This window comes from Trachymyrmex cornetzi, unplaced genomic scaffold, assembly GCF_001594075.2.
Source record: "Trachymyrmex cornetzi isolate Tcor2-1 unplaced genomic scaffold, Tcor1.1 scaffold441, whole genome shotgun sequence".
Taxonomy (NCBI): domain Eukaryota; kingdom Metazoa; phylum Arthropoda; class Insecta; order Hymenoptera; family Formicidae; genus Trachymyrmex; species Trachymyrmex cornetzi.
In genome coordinates this window covers 231,319-256,709 of record NW_017299190.1, presented here as the reverse complement: position 1 = coordinate 256,709, position 25,391 = coordinate 231,319, and the positions used below count along the sequence as shown (strand labels likewise).

The 25,391-nt window shown below is 34.2% G+C and overlaps 1 protein-coding gene and 1 pseudogene across 1 annotated transcript; one reads left to right on the top strand and one right to left on the bottom strand.

Moving 5' to 3' along the window:
- Positions 1 to 6,805: 6,805 nt before the first annotated feature.
- On the bottom strand, positions 6,806 to 11,397 carry LOC108764626 (SOX domain-containing protein dichaete-like; annotated as a pseudogene).
- A 9,916-nt stretch (positions 11,398 to 21,313) lies between these two features.
- LOC108764648 (aldose 1-epimerase) lies at positions 21,314 to 24,332 on the top strand. Its single transcript, XM_018512982.1, has 7 exons — positions 21,314 to 21,563; positions 21,818 to 21,948; positions 22,143 to 22,336; positions 22,418 to 22,591; positions 23,186 to 23,424; positions 23,511 to 23,676; positions 24,102 to 24,332. The coding sequence occupies exons 1-7, from the start codon at positions 21,466 to 21,468 to the stop codon at positions 24,303 to 24,305; spliced, it is 1,206 nt and encodes a 401-aa protein (XP_018368484.1). The 5' UTR covers positions 21,314 to 21,465; the 3' UTR covers positions 24,306 to 24,332.
- The last annotated feature ends 1,059 nt before the right edge of the window (positions 24,333 to 25,391 follow it).

Genomic DNA, 25,391 nt, shown 5'->3' with positions numbered 1-25,391 from the left:
ATGTAATATAATGGGAATCAGTGCAAAATTTATTGAATTTCCAGCCACGTGACTGAAAATTCTCGACTTCGCGACGAGTCAAGTCCCGATGAATGGAGTTCCAATATAATTGCAGAAGCGGAAACTTCTCCTTGAAATATTCGAGCGCGGACAAGTCGATGCCGGGACTTTTGTCGGAAATGGGAAAGGCTTGTTTTTCGAAGTGGCACCACGAAAGGCTCCGACGAAAGGCGTCTCTTTGATGACTATTGTCCGTTTCCGACGACTTAATTCTAACGACGGAGAACAGTCGATTCCGACGCGGCTTATCGCCTTGATGAATGTGGAACCTAAGTGGATTTCTTAATTATTTCGCGCGCCTTCTAAAGAGACCTTCGCGCAGAGTTTTGGCAAGCATAGAAAAGCTCGTCGAGAAATTCGACGATTACCGCAATTCTGTGTTGTGCAAAGTTTATTTCGTCGAGGATGTTCATCCTGAGAGATATTTTGAAAGTTTTAGAAAAAACAATAATTAGAAAAAGGATGAGAGAGAGAGAGAGAGTTGAGTCAGTAAAATAGACGATTATAAAATTTCCTTGAAGGGATGTGGAACGACGACCAAACTTGATCGATGTCGATGTACAAACTTTTTAAATCCCTTAATAAATTAAAAATAACGATATTTGTGGTACCTTTATTGCATTTGATACATGGCTTATACATTGTTCTGTCTCACTCAACACACACATTTGTCCTTACCTAACACATTTCAGCGCCATCTCTTGCAAGAACGTCTACTGCTAGACAATCACTGCTCTGCTTACCATTTCAAGAATCTTTGCGAAGCATACACGTAATTTGCAGATGAGTGAAAGTCTTTTTTAAGCAGGTTTGACTATTATATTAATATTTGAAGTAAAAAATGCGACTGAAATAAATTATCATTACAGCGATTCCAAATCATATGCAATATTAGTGCAATGAATTGTGGATACTATTTATCTGCTATATTTTTAGTAAATTATTAGCGTATAGCACGGAGTAATAAGGAGATCAAACTCGAGGTCTGAAAGTGGGCTAAAAACACGGTGTCGGAAAATCCATGGAAAATCCGGTAGATGTGATTTTAGTGCCATCACGTCTTGTGGGAAAAGTTAGAAGTATTGACTATCACGTGGTCATAGATCACACGTATGTATCACTACATGCATACATACATACGTGTGATCTATGACCACGTGATAGTCAATACTTCTAACTTTTCCCACAAGACGTGATGGCACTAAAATCACATTTGCCAGATTTTCCATGAGTTTTTCTACACCGTGTTTCGAGCCCACTTTTTTCGTGACAGGCCGCTTAAGTTTGATCTTCTTATTACTCCGTGGTGTATAGATAGAATATAATGTATGAGATTGTCAACGACTCGAAAGGTCGAGTGTATACTTGGTAACATTGCACTTTGCGACGTGACGGACTGTGAGGTAAAGGTAAACCTTGTGACAATAAAGTTTCAAATCCATATGGTAAAATCTGATTTTTTTGTATACAATTGTTGATATTTCATCTGTCAAATCCTAGTTTTTCAAAGTCCTAAGTTTTAAAGTCCGAGACTGACGCGATCAGTGATGTGAACAGTGTGAATATACAAAAAAGTGGTAGGTGAATTTTTCTCGACTGGGTGAGGATCATGAAAATAGCGAGTCGTTCCTCCGTATACTGCAAGGTATCTGCGTTTATGCTGTACGGATGCGTGTCGGATGAATGAAAGGAAACTTGTACATTTCAGAATTTTTAATTTTAATGTCTTTTGTAATACAAAGTATGAGTCTTTTGTAATGTCTATTGTAATACAATGCACCGTCGGCCATACTTATAGTAAAAAAAATACACAGATGAATTTCGGTTGGAACTGTTGAAAGCGATTTGTCTCGACTGAGCGATCTCTCAAGACTGTTGACACCATGATGTAATCAATGCAAGAAAACAAAAGCCATGGTCCACTTAATGTTATAAATGCTTCGAAGCATTCTTTGAATGATAAATTAATAAAATTTTTTCTTTCTGTTTATCAAGAAAATGTTTCAAAGTATTTATAGCACCAAATGAATTCTATTCAAGGTGTTTCATTGCGCATATTGGTGGTGAAATCGAATTCGGCGCAATCAATCAAAAAGTAGCCTCAAATGTAGCGTAATTCGATGGCATTGTTTCAACTTAACTTGATCTTTAGCAAATCATAAGAGGAACTATATTACTTTTGCATTTGTGACAACTCTCTGATTAGTCAACATACGCATCTCAGGAGTGAAACACCGTATATTTTATTTATATTACATCATTGGCACTGCTGGCAGTGAATTAACTAACCAGCGTTAGAGTTCCTTAAAGTAAAAATTTGGATACCGTTAATAACTGTTTACTGGTTTGCTATTTTTAATTTTTTAAGGCAGAATGAAATAGATGAATAGATATTTCATTTTATTTTAAAACTCTTTTTAAAACAGTTTATTAACTGCAACTAATATTTTCTAAATTCATCGGTCAATATAATTATTATAACCTACTATATGTATACAAAGATCTATTAAAATCAAAATTTAACATTTCGCAAGATTCTCTTGTAAGTTGCAGAAGGAGAAGAAGATTATAAGAATATAAAGTGAGTGAAATAAAAAAAAGATTACAAAGTATATATTTTCCAACCGAAATAAATTTTGTTTTCTACATCTAGATCACCGTAAATACGGATTCATCGACCTTTTCAGCGTTACTTATTCAGGAATTTGTCGCAACTACAATAAAAGAGTAAGTAACTTTACTCACAATCGAAAATTTTTTTAATTTTTAAAAATTCGAGAACATAATTTCCCACACTTTCAATATGTTTTACCTTTGAATTTTCCATAATTAACTTTTATAGAACCTGAAATTCTATGTATTTCTCGCATTTTAAATATTATTTCTTTTGACGCGCCGTTTGATGAGGGAAGGGATGTAAATTTTTCAAACAACCTTGTTTGTTACGCGCACGTTTTAATTACGTTTATACGCTATAATTGCCTCTCTATAATCGTTTCTCAGTAAATTGCCTCGATTAACGGTTCTTTTTCCATGCGATCGGTCGTGATGTATTTATTCGTAGGGGCGGAAAACGCAACGTTATTACTCTGTGCGCCGAGTTCCTTCGTTTTTCAACCAATTTCAAAGAGCACGACAAAGGCTTCCGGTTTTCTCTTCAGACGCAACTGTGGCGTTTCACACCGAAAGGGGTTCCTGCACGCTCGTGGTACTACTGATGTCTCTCTCTCTCTCCCAATCGCTGAAACTAATTTAATTAACTAATCAGTCAGTTCAGGTATTACGCGGAAACCTACCTAACTTCATTTGAAACATTCTCAATGAGAGAAATGGAGTACGCTCAAAGGCGATATACACATATGTTTGAAGGACAAATGAATAGATTCACAGTAGATCATATCTAATTTTAATCTGATCTGTAGGCCTATTCTGTAACTTTTAACGAGAGTTCGGTATCTTTATACTGTCGTTGCGCAGCTTTTTCACCATGTAAAATACCTGCGCAACGACATCCCTAGCTAGTAAACTTATTAAAATAATTATACAGAATAGACCTACCGAGGCGTGACATCCTTGTTTAATGCATTCGTTAAACGACACGATACCCGGGAAGTACCCAAGTGGGAATCCGAACATGCTCCAAGTTCTTGTATTGCCTATTTTGTTGTTTCTGTAAATTCTAACTATATATTTTGTTGATTCTATGAATTCTAACTATTTTCGTAAATAGAATTCTGTTAACTCAAATAATAAATAACAGCCGATGTACGATATACAAGACATGACATAAACAATTTTGGCTTTTTGGAATTTTTCTTTTGAAGTTAATTGTTTTAACTTCTTCTAACTTACAGGAGAGTATATTCATTTGCGTGACTTATGTAATGCATAAGATATTGAGTCGACGATTTCTATTGTTCTTTATAACACAATAGTCTTAGGCTTCTATTCTTGAAAAGAAATCTATACGAAAAAGGGAAATATAATACTATAATATATCAAGTATATTTCGTATAATATAGTATTTCTCTGGTCTATAGAGATATTGGTAGTATCTCGGCGCTAAGACAATTTTACGTATACAGGAAAAGACTGAAATTTTTTCTTTTGAAAAACAAAATTTTAGCGACCAGTTTTTGGTTTTTGAAAGAAAATGTCATTCCAAGTGGCGGCATTGTAATGTATAATATTACTGGAATGTTTTATATATATTTACGATTTGTTGTTTGAAAACCGGAAACCGTAACCGAATTGAGAAAACAGTCCGGATTCTCGGTTAAGACAATTATTATTTATTACAGCGTAATTCAAATTATAAAGCATGTAAAGAATAAAACCAAGATTTCTTCTCAAGATTGATGTCCAGTATTCATACTGGTAAGTGGAAATATAAAGCTGACTTCTCGTTGGAGAGAGAGAGAGAGAGAGAGAGAGAGAGAGAGAGAGAGAGAGAGAGAATCACAAAACCATGTCTCTGATGCGGAACAGATTAAATATATTTTAACAAAACAAAAGATGATTTGTTGTTTTTTTTTTAATATAAAATGTTGCAACAGAAATGTTTCTGAAATTGTTTACATGAAACTAATTTTACAAAACTTTCAGTTGAGTATGTCTGAAACATTTCATATGAAAAGAAGCTGCAAACCTTGCAATTTAACTGTTTCTGAAATTTTTCACATGCAATAAATTTTGAATGTTTTAATTGAATTATTTCTGAAATATTTCACATGAAATTTTGCAAACCTTGCGGTTAAGGGATCCTAAATCAACAGGAATTACCGACAATTGCAGATTTCCAATTTTTCCTAATTGGCTTTATAGATCACCAAGTCCTTTTACAGAATAAAAGTACGCACAAAAAAACACCAGCCGCACTAAATTTGGCGAGAAAATCGAGGAAAAATTTAAAAGTCACTTTATTTCAGCTCTTACAGCTGTCACCTCAGGTTATAATTCCCTTAGTGCAGAAATTCTATAGGTCGTACGTACGAAATGATACCTTCCCTGGAAGCGTATGATATGCACAAATAATTCTGAGTTTGCGAAATTGTGATCGAAGGCCTAACAAAAAAGAATTTCTCCAAAATTAAAGTCGTATTTTTTGTATAACAATTACTTTTTTCCTCTTTTACAAATTCGAAAATCCTTTCCCACGATTAAAGTATACACATCAATACGTGTCTGTGAGGTGGAATTTATTCTGAGAGAACGACAAAAAATTTTTCTTAAGATTTCAATTTCGAAATTTTTTATGGTTCTCGGCATAAACTCCATCTCACAGACATGTATTAATGCGTATACTTTAATCCTGAAAAAGGATTTTCGAATCTGTAAAAGAAAAAAAAGTAATCGTTAAAAAAACAAAAATTATGATTAGTCGGTAATACAGACGCTAAACTTGTTTTAGGATTTGCTTTATGATCCCCTTAAGTTGTTTCTGAAATCTTTCACATGCAATAAATTACATATTTTCGCCGACAGAGGGCCGCGGAGAAGAGCATTTATTCATGAACAAGAATCATGTTAACGAAAATATAAGGAGCGTAGCATTTCGCCCGTAAACTGAGCCCCAAAATTGGGCTCCAAGGTGAAAGTACATAAAGTGTTTTTCAAAGTAAAATTTTGTGTATTTTTTTGTAGTACATTTAATATTAAAAAGAAGTAATTATAATTATTTTTTTTTTAGTATTAAATGCACTATTATTCATTGTTTTTAGTACTCAAAATAAGTCATTTTCAGTATTAAAGTGAATTAAATTAGATTTCTGTGAGGATATATGTATTTCAAAAAGGTGTTAGATTTATTTTAGTACTTATTATCAAGCATTCAGGAATGTTTCAGTCCCGTCGTACTGCCTAGTATGTATCTGTAACACCCTGTACATATATATATATATATAAACTAAGAGAAAACAAAATAATTTTAGTAACTATAAATTGACAACTTTAAAATTTAAGTACCTGCAACTAGTTTTATAAAGTAATAAAAATTTAAGTAGTACTGAATATTATAAAAATATAACATTCTCAATATCAAAAAACTTAAGTTTTTATTACTTCGTAAAACTACAAATTGCAGGTATTTAAATTTCAGAGTTATCAGTTTATTGTCCTTTTAGACAGATTGAAACATAATTTATAAACTTTTTAAACGATCAAATTAGGAATCAAAATTAATTTTATAATTAAATAATTTTAACGCCTATTGTTAAATAGAAAAATCTCATTGTTGATGTCATATAATACTGGTTTTTTTTTTATAAAAAAGAAATTAGCGATCACGATATTGCACGCGAGAAAGATTAAAATGAAAAAATAGGGATTATTAAATAATTATGAATTAAAAATTTTTATTTCTTTTTTGAAATTTAATGTAATAAAATAAATATAGAAAATTATTTAAAAAAATCCTTTTTATTAAAATTTGATTAACATCATGAATTCTGTACATTACAAAAATCTTCATTTTTTACATAATATAACCGATGAAGGTCGTGAGATGTCAGCAAGATTTACAACTTAATTCTTTCTAATAATTTTTTGATAATTCTCGGTAATCTCGATAATCAAAGATTTGTCAAACAGGTACTGAAAAAAAAAACTTTAGATGAATTTAGAATAAGCGAGAAGGACTTTAAAATTTGATGTATTTCTCTTGTCAGCTATATTTCTTTTCGATTGACTTGCTTTTCCACAGTGTATTCTTCTTGGATTAACCTTCCGAAAAATCTTTGAAAATTTTAGGTACCATTCCGTGTCTTCATGTTAGAAAATAGAAAGAAAAATTGAGCAATTTTTTTTCTCATGATAATCGTGCAATCATATGGCAAACCATGTGATCGATCAACCAATATGACCAATATGACCATTCAAAGTACTATCAGAGTCATGAAATTGAGTATGATTTATTTTTTATATCATTAATTATTATAAATACTTATGTTCATATTAATTATATTATTTATTAATATAATAAACATACATGTATATTTAAATATACAAATATATTCATGTGTATTGCATAAATTATATTTAAATTTAATATTTTTTGTATTAATATTTAATTTATCATTAATAAAATTATAAATATTTTATATTAATTACATTATCTACCATCATAATAAATATACGTGTATATTTAAATATAAATACAAATATATTCATATATATTACATCAATTATATTTAAATTTAACATTATTTGTATTAATTTATATATTTATATTATGATTTAATAATGTAATATATATATTTACATTATAATTTACATATTGTAATATAAACATGTACAGTTACTATCATATCTGTATTGACCAATCACATATAATTTTTATTAACAAATAGAGAACGGAAGATATATTTATTTGTACAAATGTTCATGACATAATGAGGAGACAATAGGTACGTCTAATGTTTTAGATTAAAATAATTTCATGTAAATAAGATTTAGACGGAAAGTTGAATTGAAATTAAAATTGAAGTTGAAATTAGATGAAACAAATATTCTACAATCCACATTTTTATTTAATATTCTTTATACTTGGCAAATTTGTAGTTTAAATGTTGTATAATATAAAAATTAATTTTGAATTTTGGACTCTGCCAGGATACTATGACCTCATAAGTCTGCTATCCCGCTTCAATTAAAAAAAAAACTTGCTATTTTACTTACGACATTTTCTTTGATATTTATTAGTTATGAAAAATATTTGGTTGTGATGACGAAATATACATTTCTCTGTGAAATATCATTCATTAATTGTAAACAAATATAAAATAGGTGGCTTATTTGCTAGAAATAAAATTTTATTTTGCTGTAACTTAAATAAATATTTATTTCTATAAAATAAATATTTATTTAAAAAAATATATTTCTCATAAATATTAAATTTTGAAGTATCTTCTTCTCAGTGTATGATCTTGTTATTCTTATTTTACCAGAATGTTAATAATTTTTTTCTGTTTTTATAGTGTTACACCTCCTCATTATGTAATTCATAAAAATAACTATTATTACATGTATATATTGCTTTTTGCAGGTACATGATAATGATAACCCGAATCGTATTATGTATGTCTTCATATTTCATCGTGAAAACGGAGCCTGAAACAATTAAAGTTAGCAGTTTAGAATTTCGTAATTTTAATTCATTATAAAATACATAAATTATTAAATCATACGTAAATTAAATACATGACATCTACATATAATATTCAGCACTCGTAAAAGAGATATTAAACAGATAACAATATTCTAAATATAAAAAATATTAAAAAATGTTTCTTTATCAAAATATATTTTGACAGAAGTCTGACGAATAAATATGATATATCAAAAGTATATGTATATAGGAATATGTACATACTTTTGATTTGTATACTTATATGTGTGTGTGATATAAATGTAATATAAAGAAAAATTACTTGACAATTAAGTGAACGAGATTAAATTGATATAAAAAAAGAAAGAGTTAAAATAGCTAAAACTTTTCTATAAAGTTCTGATGTATAGAAGCTATTCGCGGTAAATATTAGATTTTGTTAGATTTAATAATTACATAATCTTTCTCGAAACACACACACACATACACAATCAGATGCTCTGTCTGCGCATAAAGATGTTAAAATATAGTTCAGATTAATCAAAACAAATACAATTCAGCCTCAGTCAATTCGGATGCAAATTCGAACTACGGATTCGATATGAACTCAGTGCAATGCAATGCAATTAAATGTTATAATTGCACTGTACAGATAACATTTGTTTTAATCATTTTTTTGCGTATTTACCACATTTGGCCAAAAGTTATTATTGTTACAGACTAAGTTAAAAGTGCATCCGTAATTAGGAAACATTATTTGCAAACAAAATGGGATATTGTGAAAGGGGTTAGGTTGTGACTATTCATCAAGAACCGTATTCTGCAATAAAACCCAATGGACAAGACAAAACGAATCCGGGCCTAAACGATTCCATTGTTCCGTCGCATTAATATGCTAATTCAATTATCCGCCTCGTTAACGACGCGACGGTTTTGCCAACAGCTTAAAAACTATCAGATAAGACTAAATCAGTTAATTAAAGAATAATTTCTATTTTTTTTTATTAATTGATTCCAAAATAATAAATAACATGTATTGCAGATTATTTTTTGAGATTTATACTTCTTCTAACTTTTCTTTTCTTTATTATTTCTTTTTTTCTTGAACAGACTAAAAATCCTGGATTAATATTCTTAATCTAGCAATCTGTGTATGAGAAATTTTAAAAAGAAAAATATTCTGTCGTAAAGAAACAGAATCACAAAGCAATTTGATGAATAGATTGTGCTATGTTTTTTTGAAACAAATTATTATAATAACAAGGATTAGAATTCAATGAAAGTTTTCATTATTCACAATATTTTGGAGTCCAAATTGATTGAGAAATTGTAAGTATACGTATAAATAAAGCATAATGTTTAAAAAGCATTATTTACATTAATCTTTTACCGGATTGTATCTATACCAATCATGATCCAACACAGATGACCCAGAGGGTTCAGGAGAATGCATCGATAACGAAGTAGATTGTGACGGGTTGGCATCGTAAGTGTTGATGGATTTATCGCTTCCTGTGCTTTCGGACGTCGAGGGCAACATCAGCCGGGAATGGAGACTGTTGGTTCCTAATGTATGATGGCTGGTCGGGAAGAACGAGTTCAGGTGATGCTGCGCCAATGTCGGATTACCAACTGCCGGTGCCATCGAAGAATAAAATTGATATAAGCTATTGACGTCCAAAGACGCGTTATTGTTGCCATCAGCCGAAACCATTGACGTAGACAACGCATCTGAGTCACTCAATTTAAAACGGGCTGACCTTGGATACGGATAGTAGGGCAGCGTATGAGCCATGGCCGAAGGATTGACGATCGGCGTACCGTAAGGCGATATAGGAAAACTAGTGTAATGTCTCGATAAGCCCATGGCTAAGGATTGGTCCAGCCTTTTGACCTTTCTTCGAGGTCGATACTTGTAATCCGGATGATCCTTTAGGAGCTGAATACGCAGACGCTTCGACTTCTCGATATAAGGAATTTTATCTTCCTCGGTGAGTTCCTTCCACATTACGCCGAGCATCTTCGAGATCTCCGAATTGTGCATCTTTGGATTCTCTTGGGAAATCAACTTCCGTTTCTCACGGGACCACACCATAAACGCGTTCATAGGCCTCTTAATATGTATCTCTTGTTGCCCAGGTGTCCGTTGCCTGATATCATTCGCGTCTACAACGTCAGGTGACATTACATTGGAGAACGGATGATACATTGAATGCAAAGACGACGAATGTATGTCGAATCCGTAGTTTGAATCTGCGTCCGAGTTTAAATTGACCGAGGCTAGATTGTACGATACTTGTTCTTGATTTAAACTATGCTTTAGCATCTTAATATAAATATCAATTAAGGCATAGATTCTTCACAAGTCGGTTAGACGATTCGTTCGAGATTGTTTACAAACTTAATACGCACACATACACACTTAACGAACGTAAATAATCACGCGCTGGTATGTGATATATCATGAAATTCACAAATTCGTTGGTGGATATTTCAATTCACAAACTAACAGTTTTCGTTTGATTATAGAGTTCTTCCACTTCACGCTCTCGCACACATTGGCTAACTAATTTTATAACTTACGAAAAATACTGTCTCTTTGCTTGCTAAGTTCAAATTTTCTTGAAATATATGTATTACGAAAAAAAAATCGAATCATAAATTGATATTGTCTGTCTTTTTCTGTATACATATATTGCACATTTTCACAGAAATAATCTTCGGGTGATTCTTCTTGACTACTTCACGAACGTGATGCTTCTTCTTCTTCTTTTTTCACTTAGATTTCTCAAATCTAAAGGACAAGGGTTACATCAAGATGCCTTAGATTTCCGTTTTTCATCACTATTATAACGAAACAATATTTTTGCACTAAAAAATTATTAGGAACCAATAATGGATGAAATTTTTTAAGACTATTGTTCTACCACCAAGTCACTGATCGAACGCTGCACATCTTTCTAACTGCTTCTGTCTGTGCTCATCTTGAGGTTGGCTTAGTAGCAGGGTTTACACTGTTGTGAACTGCTGCCTCGCGTTCCTGACAGCTGACTCATTGTGCTGCCACTGTCCTTCTCGAGTTCTCGGGAATCTCTTCCCTCTCCGTCGTGTCCGTTACGTACCCCACGCGCGACCACGTTTATGGGCGTAGCTTCACCGGTCCTCTTCGAAGGTCGACCGGTTAATTCGTCGACCACCCATCGACCGGCCCCTCGTGCACCATTGGTCGTCATATCTCAATTTTCGTGTAACTCCGCTGCTCTTCGTCCCACTTCGTCGCACTCTGTCACCCTACTTTGCTGCCTGCGACGGAGCGAAGCTGGGAGCAGGCCACTTCGACGCGATATATCGCACGGGCTGCAATTATTATTATCGATTACCTCGATAGGACGAAGTACAAATAGCGCATAGACCGGCCGTTATTGACTGGCTTCATTCGAGTACTGTCGCAACCGCGGGGCTACGTCGCGCAATAATTGCGATAAAAAGGGAACGAAGGATAAAGATGTTCATAATTTTTTTGTTTCTGGGGATATGCAGCAGTAATCAACCGCTTCGTGTAATCTCATGCACAAGTTCGTTCGATTTTAACATTACAATTCAATCTTACCAGAATCATTGTTTTCACTTACACTGATTGTGAGAAATGTTTTGTATGAATAATCAAAATTTTGTTATTGACGCAAAAATTATTGGTATATAAAATCGTTTTGTATAATGTTCTTATATGTTTCTCTTATTTTCTCTACAGAATGAAATTATATTTGGCATTTTTTAACTTTCTTCGCTTAGCAAGGGTGTACCTATAAATTTAAATTGATCCTTCAATAAAAAAATGTTATATATTTTGCTATTTTAACCAAGGAAAATCGGGACTATTTGTGAATATTACCTTTTTTGTTATTATTACTGTTATGTTACATTATGTTTACATTTCGAAACCCATCTAAAAGAAAAGTGTTACAACCTTTTAATCGCTAACTGTACTTGTGTCGATGGACTATAATATATATATGTCATAGATTTGTAAGTAGGGAGGAGGAAAAAGTGGGGATGAGATTCTCAGATAAGCTCTATCTCAAAAAGTTTTTGTTTGAGAACAGTGAATAACTTTAGAATATTGCTTTGCGTTATGATGGAGTGGGGGTGGAGTTGAGGTAAAACGCCTACTAGCTGTAGCTAATGAAACCTGGCGTGTTACCTCCACTCCACCCCCACTAATAAGAAATAAAAACTTTTTGAGATCGAGCTCATTCTTTAGAATTTCATCCCCACTTTTTCACACCTCCTATAGCTGCTGCTTTTTCGCTTTCTGATTTTCAAGGTGGACGCCTCTTAGTGTTAAAGTATCTTTGCAGGGCTATGTTCCAAAATTTACGTTTATACGTGCACTACAGATTTTCAGTATTAGCAGTAAATTTTAGAGCACAGCCCAGAAGAATCGTTTTTTTCGACAACTTCGAAATAATTTCCAAAAGTTTGTGTTCGTGATTGATACATAAGTTTCAAGTACAGTATTAATATAATTGAAGATTATTTAATGTTTTGTCGAAGAGATGTGAAGATGTGATACTTTTTGCTGAAGAGAAATACAATTGAGATGTAGTGTATTTGACAAAGGAAAATATATATGTGCGTGTACAATGAAAACTTATAAACTGTATTTTATAATTCGTTAATTATATAGTTAATGTAGTAAAAAATAAATTTAAAAATGCTGAATTTTTTTTCCGAAGATTAATGAAGGAAGTGAAGTGATTTTAATATATTTGAGTGTTAATTTAACAAAGTGTGATTATGTTATTTAAATATTTTTGTTAAATTAATATTTTTCAATATTAGAATGCCATAATTATAAATAAGAGAACAAATAACAAATAAGTAGTTCTTATAGTCTGCTGTTTTGTAATAGATATTAATAACGATATACCTTAAGGAGATCCTAAAGTCGTCTGTATTACCGACTAAATCCTAATTTTTGTATAACAATTACTTTTTTCTTCTTTACAGATTCGAAAATCCTTTTCCAGGATTAATGCATTAATACGTGTCTGTGAGGTGGAGTTTATGCCGAGAACGACAAAAAATTTTGAAATTAAAATCTTAAAAAAATTTTTTGTTAAACTCCTCACAGACATTATTAATGCATTAATGCTGGAAAAGGATTTTCGAATCTGTAAAAGAGGAAAAAAGTAATTGTTGTACAAAAATTATGATTCAGTCGGTAATACAGATGACTTTAGGAGCCTCTCAACAACATTAATTTTAAACCTCTTCGATTCATAAGTAAAATAAATTCATAAAGTAATATGTTAAAGCGATATTTAGATAATCTCATAGATATAAATTGCCGAACGTAAAATGATTGAGTGAACGTTTGGTGTTTTCTTATCGTGCAACCCTTTTACGCCGTCTTTTCGATGTCGACGAGTAATCAATTGGGAGTCTACACTTCAAAACGAGTTTCGACCCTATTTAGCTTACGTATACACGCGCGCATACGTATAGAAAGAGAGGAGAGAGAGAGAGAGAGAGAGAGAGAGAGAGAGAGAGAGAGAATATAAAAGGAGAGGAGAGGAGAGGATGAGAGCGACAGCTTCTGTGAAACAATGCCGAGCGAAATCTGACGGTTACCCTCCTATGGGAAATCTGCGGGTACAATGCAAAAAATCCTCTCGACGACAGGGCACTTGGATTAGAATGAAAAGCGGCGAAAGGAGAGAGCGCCTGTTCCCTTTTCCCAATCTCGAATCGCCCTCCGTCCTGACCCATCCTCTCCCGCCTTCCTAGTTCCCGGAGGACATTCAGCGATGCAAACGAATAGACGCAATAGTTCGCTTCTCTTTCTCGGCGGTATTAGTTGTTTTGTGTACTCTCTATTACGATTGCTTTTCGATGTCTTTTCGTCGTCGCAATCAAATACTTTTCTCTCCTCTATAGTGCTTGTGGGAAGATTTATTGTCCCACATATTATTTATTTTAATACATTTTAATTGGTGGTCTTACTTAAAGTTCTATTACCTGGTGTTATATAATAACACTTGTTTAATGGAAATTATTTTACCTCGTACAACTAAATATGCGTGAAGCATTTATGAAATTAAATAGGGGAAAGAACATAATTTAATTATTTGGTTTATAGAAAAATGGTTCTCTAATTCTATTAATATACTGTACATATAAGATATGAATATTTGTATGATTTTGTGCTCATAAATCGAGTTGCAATCGTATGTTCATCATTATTTAGTCTATAAATAATCTAATCAAGCATACATAAATTCATTTTAGCAATAGTATACCAAATCAAGAGAACAATCCACTTTAATAGAATACAATGAAATAATAATGCAAAATAATTTTTTTAAATAGCAGATCTGCTTTTATAAAATTCACTGTCGCGAAATATTTCCCGAAAACATCTGTCACTTCATCATCGATCTCGGCACGATTGGACGAGAAAAAATCCAGGAAAACAAGTACGTCAGCTAATAATTTATTATCTCACCGGGGGTGCACCACCCCGAAAAACAAAACCCACCCTCGTCGCGGCGTCGACAAAAGGTGGCGGAAGGAAAAACGAGGAGCATGTCTCTTCCGTCGCGGAAAAAATCCGGCGACGTGGTCGCCATTCCGTCGGCCTCTCCGCGAATACCTCGTGCGTACAGATACACGTATATACGTGTATGTACATATATATATTCGCGTGTACACACATTCTTGCCCGCATGCAGTCGGGTGCAAATTGGTATTGAAAAATCTCGAAGTCAATTAAAACTCGAGGCACAAAGGATTCGGCGAGACAAAATACCAATTATCTCATGTCCTCGCCGTCGTCCACCCCCATTCCCCCGTTCCCTTCTTTCCCTGCCCGGTCGACGAAGAGGTGGAGGAGGTGGTGGAGGAGGTGGAGGAAGAGGAGGAGGAGGAGGAGGAGGCGGAGAACGAAGAGGAGAGAGGGGAGGCTCTTTCCCTTGCAAGAACTCAATTCCATTAGGCATTGAAGTGAGTAAAACGAGGATGGGCATCTATATAACGCACTCGCATCTCGCTTATCTACCTAATAAAGGTTTCTCTCGCCCCCCTCCTCCCCCAACCCCTCAGGCTTCTTCTACTCCTGCGGCACCCCCGCAGTACAAAGCGTGCCCGTGAGGTGTCTGCGAGACAATCCCTTGGGATGACAATGCTTATCCCACGTATGAATGCTTCCTAGGTAATTTAAGTATAGCCCGCCCGATATTGTTCTCCCTTCTCTTCGCGCGTTTCTCCCTCCTCTTTCTCGCGAGTCTTCATTCGTGCCCGTCCATGAAAATTCGTTGTCCTCGCATTAATGATCGCTCTTAGATTTTATTCTAGATTGAAATCCAGAGGACTCTCAAACAGAGATACAAAACCCGAGTGTCCCATTTAATGAATATTTAACGCATTTGAAAATTCTATTATCTATTGATGAGAAACGTTTTCTCGTTTTGTACCTTATGACTCTTGTTCACTCACCATTGTTATCTTAGATCGTAATGTCACAAGTGAGAAAATACACAATAAAAATTCTTACAAAATATGGAAATATATTTCAATAAAATAACACTTACAATAGACAGAACCTATTATACTTGTAAAATATACCGAAATCTTCCTTTTTGTTTCATTAATTGATAAATGATCATATATCTCTCTCTCTGGAAATGAATTATATATTCAAAAATAAATAGACTATGTTCTCAATTATGACGAACTACCAAATAATTAATATATGTATAGAAACAAATATGACTTAATTTCCCCCGAAACAAGAAGATAGTGTTTGATATATCTTAGTAGTCTATTCTTTAAATTTTTTGGAGTGAAATCTTACTTCAAAAAAGTTAAAGTACTGCCATTATCGAAAAAGAGTGAAAAATTTGCACTCTTGAATAAGAGTGGCAGATTTTCTTTTTTTTTGGAGTTAGATTCACTTAAAAAGAGATTACTTTCCTTTGGAGTGAATCTTATTTAAAAAAGAAAAAAAAAGTATAAATCCGTCAAGATTTCTTATTTAAGAATGCAAATTTTTTACTCTTCTTCAATAATGTGACAGTATTTTAATTCTTTTAGAGTAACATTTCACTCCAAGAAATTTAAAGAGTATTCTTATAAATTGTTTTGTCCAAAAATATTTCTGTAAATCTCTAATATTTTCATAATTCTTCTATAAATATTTTTACAGTATTTCTATAACATTTCAAAAATGATTTGTGAACATTTTTATTGTATGTATTCTTGCTGACGTCATAATCGCTGAGATGGTACTGGTAAGTAAATAGGAACTTTAATAAGCTGTTAAGCTATGATCTTATACGCACATTATATTTAAATAAATTTCCGAAGTAATTAAAGATTTTGTTACAAAAAATCTAGAATTTTATCATGTCAATTCAAGACGTTTAATGATTCAGAATAATTACGATCTTACGCGATAAGCAATAAAAATCAGATAACTTGGCTTAGATGGCAATTAGGATACAGCTAATTAATAATACTCCCAGCTTGACGATGTAACGTCTTTTCTATACAGGCGGAGCGTGTAATTCGGATGTGCGGGGGATTATCCACGTAACTTTCCCGACATTGATCCTGCAAATTAAGTTGATTGCTCGACCGACGAGACGAGATGTCAAACCGGCAGGAACTGCTGGAAGCTTTGTCCTGCTAGCTCGCAGCAGGTGAAGCGCTGCGTTTGGCTGATTATGGACGATCGCGAAGGTGTGTGAAAGCAGATAGAGATAAAGCTCCGTTCGCACTAACGCTCTCTTGAGAGATCATTTATGTACACTTCCAGGGTGCTAAAATTTCACTGTTGCAAAAAATCCAGAGATTCTCTCAGGGCTAAGTATTTTTGAATATTTCAGACAGGTAAAAAATTGCAAAAGTCTTTAATAATCTGAAATTTTCAATAATTCGAATAATTGTAATTATCATAATTATAACATTGCCTGATTCACATTCTTTACTTGTAATTCAATAAATTTCCATTTTTATAGAATTAAAAAACTTACTAATAAATATATGTTTTTAATGCTGTTACAGTTAATTCCAATTATGTGCTCGCTCGTTGGGGACGCAGCTTAACAGGGTGTAACATAGGGAGAGTAAGGGCACGGGAGAGCCCGTGCGAGATCACGGGTGCGCGACAGAGAGCGAGAGGGAAGGAGGGGGGAGGGAGTGTAGGAGAGAAATCCGGATCCATCGCGGTGCCACGTCGCCACCCCCGAAGAGCACGCACGAACGCGTTGCGTAATTAGCGACTGCCTCCCAGGTTTCGTAGATGGGTGGGTTGTAGCGGCGGTGGAGATCGGACGAAGAGAGAGAAAGAGGGCGGAAGGGGGTGGACAGAGGGAGGGTAGCGGAAAGGGTCGACCAAGTGCAACCCTAGAACCCGTTCGTACGACTTGCGCTGAAATCCACCGCGTGCACACGGTAGGCACACGTGTGCGATCTACGGGGTGTTTCTTCTGTAAGAGCCGGACGGAAATTTTAGAAATCCGGAGGGTGCGCTCGAGGCAATGTAGTGGATTAGATCCTCGAGGTTCGGTTTCGCTCGGAATACGGAAATGGTTAAGTTTCGACCTTGCGCTCGAATCTCTTTCTCCTTCTCGAAGGTTGTTCGAAAAAACGAAGGAAAACGGATCTAAAAAAGCATTCAAATCGTTTTCGGCGGAGACAAAACGATGACGTCATTAATAACGTACCAAGACAGCTCGGGAAATATTGCTCCGACAATTCTCAGAAAGCTCCGCAAAGATTTGATGAGCGCGCATTCGAGTTAAGAACGGATTAGCTACCGATTTGATTTCTCCGAGGGTGGAGGAGTTTTGGTCGAATTATGCGGCTCGTGGCGTCGACACTAATCCTTTTGAAAACACCCTGTATAAAGGGAGAGGGCAGGGGGAGTGCGCGTCGTCGAGACGCAATTAATGCGGAAACCAAGCGCGGACGTAGAGAGAGTTTCGAGAAGGGCATCGCTATGCCGTGAGACGTAATGACTAATTGAGATCGGAAAGAGAAGGGCGAGCGAGAGGGGTGGAAGGGATTGGGTGCTAGAATAGAAGGGGGTTAATACGAACTGCGTGGTCACGGTAAAACGTGCGTTTTCTCTCTCTCCCCTCTCTCTCTCTCTCTCTCTCTCTCTCTCTCTCTCTCTCTGACTGGTTCCGTACCACCCTCTTTCCATCATCCTGGGACCTGTGACAAAGGATCATTCGCTTGCAGGCGCACCAATGGAATTATGGATTCCTCTTCTGTCGAGGCCTTCGGATTCTGCACAATTTTCCGTATAATCGATCGGGAGTGAGGTTGCGCTCGCGAGGCACATGAATCGCGGGGATTTACAGATGTGTTCTGATATCGTACGTATATCATCAGAAAAGCGTTCCCAGAAAATACATTACTGTGTTGAACGAAGAAGAAACTCGTTCTTTTTATCCTAAACGAATCAACGTCGAGATGAATCAGGTTGATTGACAGCGCGGTATATACTATACATCAGGATTAAAACTTTTCCCTCCTCTCCACGTGAATATTGATTTGACCATGTAAGATCGAGGCTTCTTCAACTAAATTATCGAATTGAAAAATGCTAAACAATTTTGCATAATAAATGCGCAATAAATTTGCAAATTTTTTTACATTTGTAAGCAAATCTTATGAGAATTATTTTGTCATAATGAGAAAGATTGGAAACAAACGAAATAGGGTAAACTCGGGTATGATGGCCATAGTTTTTTAAAATGCAAAAAACATACATTTATTCTTGTTACTTTTTAACAATATTTGGGATATTACTTTCACTGAAGCTTAAAGTAACAAATACTATCGAAATTAAAGAGAAAATACTTAATAGAACTTTAATTTTATCAAAATATTACAAAGTATGCATTGGCCATCTTATCTGATTCTTAGGGAAAAGATGGCCATGATATTAAGAAAGATAGTCATAGTATTTATAAATAAATAGTGAAAATAAAAGTATTAATTATAGGTCACATTGCAATTTACATACCTTTATTGTGTATGTAATGTTGATTATAGCAGCTTAATTGTAATTTATTATAACAGTTTTTAGCAGACACGTGCAAAACTTTGCAGATAGTCGAAAGAAAAAATATTAGATAATATTTATAGTATTGTTATTTTGAACAGTGTACTCATATATATGAACTACTGTAAATATTGATTATCTTTAAGAATGCACTATTTATCAATTATTGGAGAAATTATGGCCTATGGCCATCTTTCCCGTATGGTCATAACACCCTAGTTTACCCTATGTGAAATATCTGTTCTAGCCTTTGCTTAGTGCAAGAGATTGTGTATGTAATTTAATTTAACAATACAACTAAATGCGTCACTTTGCGCAAACGAGCGAACCATCGGGATTCGCGGTTTTCCCATATCGATCGCATTTCACACTCGCCGTTCCCGGCGACTAGAACGGGTTGATGCAAGACGAATCCGCCCCGGGAGCCACCAACCCTTCCTCCCCCATCGTTCTCGACGACGAATTGTCGTCGGCGTTGTCGTCGTTTCCAGCGAGTGTCTCCATTCCGCGCCGGCTCGTCAGAACATTAAGATAATTACTTTCCAGCAGCGGGATGCGGCACCATTGTCGCGTTACCGCGTCGAGAATGGCATTACGCTATTGTGACGAAGAAAGCTCGCGCGGGTTTGCTCGCGCCGCTCCGCGCCGCGCGAGATGGTGCGAACGCGCCATTCTGTACAATTCGCGCCGCGGCGCGGCGTTAGGCAGGGGTGCAGGGAGCGTTACGTTTCCGCCGAGGTGCTTGCTCCGCTCCCATTCGAGGGATGCCTTCCGAGTGAGGGAGGAGGGAAGAGGTGGCGCCCGGGTTGTGCCGCTCTCTTGTCGGCGACGCCATTAATGTAATTATTTCCATCGACTGTTCTAAAGCACAGCGCGGTAGCGGGGTAGTCGGGGGCTTTCCCGATCAGGGCGCGAACCGGGAGCGATAAAGGGAGCGGTATCCCTCGGGATAATCGAATCGTGTGTGGTACCGCGATCCATGATTTTTTTTTTCCGACACGCTCGGCGGTACTATCGAGAAGAGGGAAGCGGGAGGTTGGTTGTTAGAATGTGGACAACTACAATACGTCGAATTAGAGGTTGAAATGTGCTTTCGGAATATTCATCGATGTATCTTTATATGTATAAATTTGTAAGTTCTATCTCTATACTGCCGAGAGATAACCATAGAAAGGTAGAAGATATGAGCGTTAATGATAGGCATTCAAATATATGTATATTAGGAACTAAAATATATTAAACAATAAGAATCTTAATTGGAACGTACATATGAAAACATAATCAATAGGAAATAAAGTCCCATAACGATCGAAGCTGGATCTTTAATGTTTAAATAATTCTATGTGAATTTGTACATACATATATACTATATTTGTGGTTATTTGAACTACGCAGTTGCGCGCCGAATTAATTTTTTTCAGATTTAAAACGCAGCTAAACTACTTGTAGTAATATCACAATTAAATTAAATCTTTAATAGATGCTCAATAGGCATCTATTAAAGACATCTTGAGAGAGAGAGATATGTTGAAAATTTATAAATAAATTTATTTATTGAGAAAAATATTATCTCAGCTGGATCTCCGTGCAAGTATCCTAAAATATATTAATTCAGAATGTTCGTTATAGTTACTATGATGTTCATTTAGCATTTAGTAACATTCTGGTGGCCACTGAAAATTGGTGCTACTAAATTTTTTTAAACGTTTGTAAAAAATAAATGTCATTTGATAAAATTTTCAATAATATAAATAGCTAAATAATAATGTAAAGTACGCTTACTATTTATGAGAATTGTGTTGGTCTTAAATTTAATTTATAGCTAAAATTAAATGTAAAAATAAATTTTTCTTTTTATTCCGTCACTCTTCAAATGTTAATGTTATAACAAAAATTTAATTATATCTTTATATTGAATAAAAATTGCAATTAATTTATTCGCAAATATTTGTATAAAAATGTCAAGATGGCAAAATGCAGAAATTGACGATGTTTTGATTAATAAAACGGAAGTTTGGATTTATGCATTTAAAGTTGCTGACTTCAACACTTTAAATTTGAGGTTAGACGTTTCTCTCAAAATCAAATTTCAGCGTAATCGTTTCAATCAGATTTTCTTTTATCACGACAAATCAGAATATGTGGCGCAAATAGTGTAATCTAAAGAATGAAGAGAAAGAATAACTAGTTTTTAAAGTTTTAATATTTACTTGAGCGTCGAATCATGTCTTTCGGAGATACTTTGATTCAAGAGGACGGCTTTGGATTTGTGGCAAGGTTACCTGGTACAGAATTGGAAAAATCGCGCGAAATCGTTAGAAGGTATCATAAGATTATCGTTAATTATGCAAAAGCTACAGTTAAGCTACAGCTAATTGTTTGAATCGTTTTATTTGGAATAATTATTATTGGGGCAAAAGAAATTCTGCAGACACTATGACGAATTTCTTTGCTTATAAATTTGAATAGACAATTAATAAAAATAAGCAATCTAGATACTTTCTGTACGTTAGAAAACTGTCTCTATTTAATTAATATGTTATACTGATCGTAAATGTCTCTTCTGACATGGACAGGTACACTCTAACGAATAAACACAAGGCGATTGTTCGTCTGATATCCTGGGGTGCTAGTATTCAGTCAATCAAAGTTCCTAATCGAGATGGTAAACTGGCCGACGTTGTTTTAGGATTCGATAATATGGATGGTAAACTTTTTGCTTGAACAAACATTATAGTCTTTTAAAGGAAGATTAATTAAGCATGTTAATTAGATCATGTTATCATATGATATTTTCCTCTTTTTGATTTAATTACATTTCAAATTATGTAATATTAAAGTACTTAGTACACATAATTTATATTTTAACTAAGTATTTACTATTGTTGCTGATATAATTAGGATATTTGAAGAACAGATACATGGGAAGCATCATTGACCGCGTTGCCAATTGCATTTCCGGTGGTACGATGCATCTCGACAACGTAATTTATCCTTTGTCGATTAATGACAGGGCTGGAAAGGATCGTTTCAATGGCGGTACGGTCGCGTTCGACAATACTAATTGGCAGTCGCAGATAGTGAACAATCGAGTGGTACGATGTAACTTATTCCCTGAAAGTGAGCTACGAAATTGTTAAAATTATTGCTCGTTTTATATTTTGTTCTTCGACGAGGTGATGTCGCATTTGAGCCAAAGGTATAGCCAGGGATATCCCAGTGATGTGTTAACGCAAATTAAATATACCTGGACGGACGATAATCAACTTCACATTAACATTCGTGCCACCAGCACAAGTTCTACTCCCGTCAACATCACTAATTACTGTTTGTTCAATCTCGCAGGACATGTAAGACATAAGTACAAAGAATCGATCTCTTTTTTTTTTTCTTAAAAATAACAACATTTATCCGAGATAGCAATATGGGACTTACAATAAAAAAAACTAACATATAAATAATATATTCGAATTATCTTTTTAGCTTTGGATGCATGAATTTTCTAAATCGAAAAAAATTAAAATCAATTGTTGCCTCATCAATTTATACAAAGTGCAATAATTAAAAAAAATTTTTATACAATTTACGATTATGAAACTTTCAACTTTATAATTATGAAAGTATTCATTATTTCTAAAAATTAAAAGCCAGACGTACAGAATTTAAAAAAGTAGTTGAAGGAGGAAAGGATCAGAAATCTAAACTTAGAAATTGAAATTTATTTTCCAATTGAAACCATTTGTATAGAAAACCTCTAAGGGCCACGGCACACAGAAAAACGTAAAACGTAAGCATTAAGCGAGTCAGCCAATGACAGTATAAGGCATAACGTAAACAGTAAGAAATAAAAAATATCGATTTGCTTATATTGCTTACGTCTTAATGCTTTTTCTATGTGCTACTATACCTTCTATGTAAGATGGCACTGAGAGACAATTTGATAGGGTACAGGTTCGAAGGAGTTGAAGAAACACATCCTCACGGTCAACGCCGACAGTTGGATCTTCATGGACGTCAAAAATAACTTGCCGAGTGTTATATGTCCGGTGGATGGTACAGCGTGCGAACTACGTTTACCAGCACAGTTGAACCAACGTCGATTGTATGATATACCGGGTAGTGGTTACAACCACAATTTATGCGTCAATAGTCCCAGCAGCTGGTGTTATCGTTTCCATGCTCGGTAATCTTCCAGCATTATCCGACGTCGAATTTAATTTAACAAGATGTTTTTTTTTAATCAATTTGTTTCATAAATTGTATGAAAAGAATTTTGCATCCTACTTCCGGACGATTTTTGGAGGTTTACTCGAATAATCCTGGATTACAAGTCTATACAGGAAACGAGTTACCACACCAACACATTTATCCTCCTGATTTAGAAGATCGTGAATGGGGAAACCGCAAGAATGTGCAAATTAATTCCTGGAAATCGGTAAAATGTGTGATTGTAATTAAGTATTTATCTTACTTTTAAAATAAGTAGTTTTTGAAATAAATATAGTAATATAACTTTAAAATCAATATTGAAGTATTAAATGAAACATAGTATAAATTAATATTGTATTTGTCGATTTAGTCTTCACGGGGCTGTGAAAATGTTATAATATCTCTAACAATAAAAAAAGACAAATATTCTTTTAAATAGTTTTAATTTAATTCTAAAGGTAAAAGATGTTAAACAGTTTGATGGTCAATATATAAATTAAATTTCCTAATTTTGTTGCATTTGTTTTAACAGTGAAACACTTATTATTAGCGCCTTGAATTTCTATCGAGATTTAAAAGTTTAATATTTTTTTATACAAAAAGCTTAAATATATTTTGTTAGTTATTGAAAGTATTACATATTTTGAATAGACGAAGGAAATTGCAAAGGAGAAAGCAACGGAAGTTTATGGCAAAGGAGGTGTTCCCTATCGTCGTCATGGCGGATTTGTTTTATCGCCCCAAAATTATCCTAATGCTGATAATATTGAACACTTTCCGTCCTGCATGCTGCATCCTGGAAAGATGTATACGCACGACATGACGTACAAGTTTGGAGTGCTTTTCGAAGATTAAAACATTTTTGTATTATTTTAATTTATTTCTTTTAATGTTTAATTTTTACCCGATATTGAAAGAATCTTTTGTTATATTTTGACGTAAAATTTGTTACAATTTTATCATGTTTAATAATAAACGGCAGACAATTTGGTAATCTATATTAAATATCGCTTGTAATGATAAGAATTTTTTAAATATTTAAAAGACATTTTTTATAAGTTACATAATTACTTTTACAACACGAAATATTGCGGCAGCAATATTTTAATAGTGCGCAATATTACAAAAATTACAGTAATATTGCTGCAATATTGAAATTCTAATATTTTATTTGAAATATATACTGCAACAATATTGTGAACTATTATATTTCTAATATTTTGTAGGAAACATTACAATATATTGTTGCAACAATGTTCAGTCAAAAGGTATATGGTCTGATAGTAATGGTACAATCAATTTCCGAAGAAATCGATTTTGCATAGTTACATGAAAGTTATGCTATTTTAAAAAATGGAATTGTGCAACTTCTTTTATATAACATGACTTCTGTAATTATAAAAGGTTATTAAATAAGAGTATTAAAGTCATCAAAAGAATCAATGATCAATCCTTAATAGTTAAAACATTTTGCCCAGGGCCGACTGTTTTTAATAGTATTTCGTCCGTGAAAATACTAAAGTCAAACAAAACTGTTCTCAAATAATTTAGATAATCGGACAACTTCCATATCACGTTGGAAACTACCAGTTCTCGTCCGATCACTGAAGTCAAGCAACGTTGAGCATGGTTAGTACTTGGATGGGTGACCGCTTGGGAACACCGTGTGATGTTGTCCTTTAATTTTTTTATTTTTTGCCAAGCTGAAAAAAGACCATATGTTGAGATAATTAATTCATAATATTTCAACATATTGTTTTTTTTTAGCTTGGCAAAAAATAAAAAATTAAGGGACAACATCACACGGTGTTCCCAAGCGGTCACCCATCCAAGTACTAACCATGCTCAACGTTGCTTGACTTCAGTGATCGGACGAGAACTGGTAGTTTCCAACGTGATATGGAAGTTGTCCGATTACCTAAATTATTTGAGAAGTTTTGT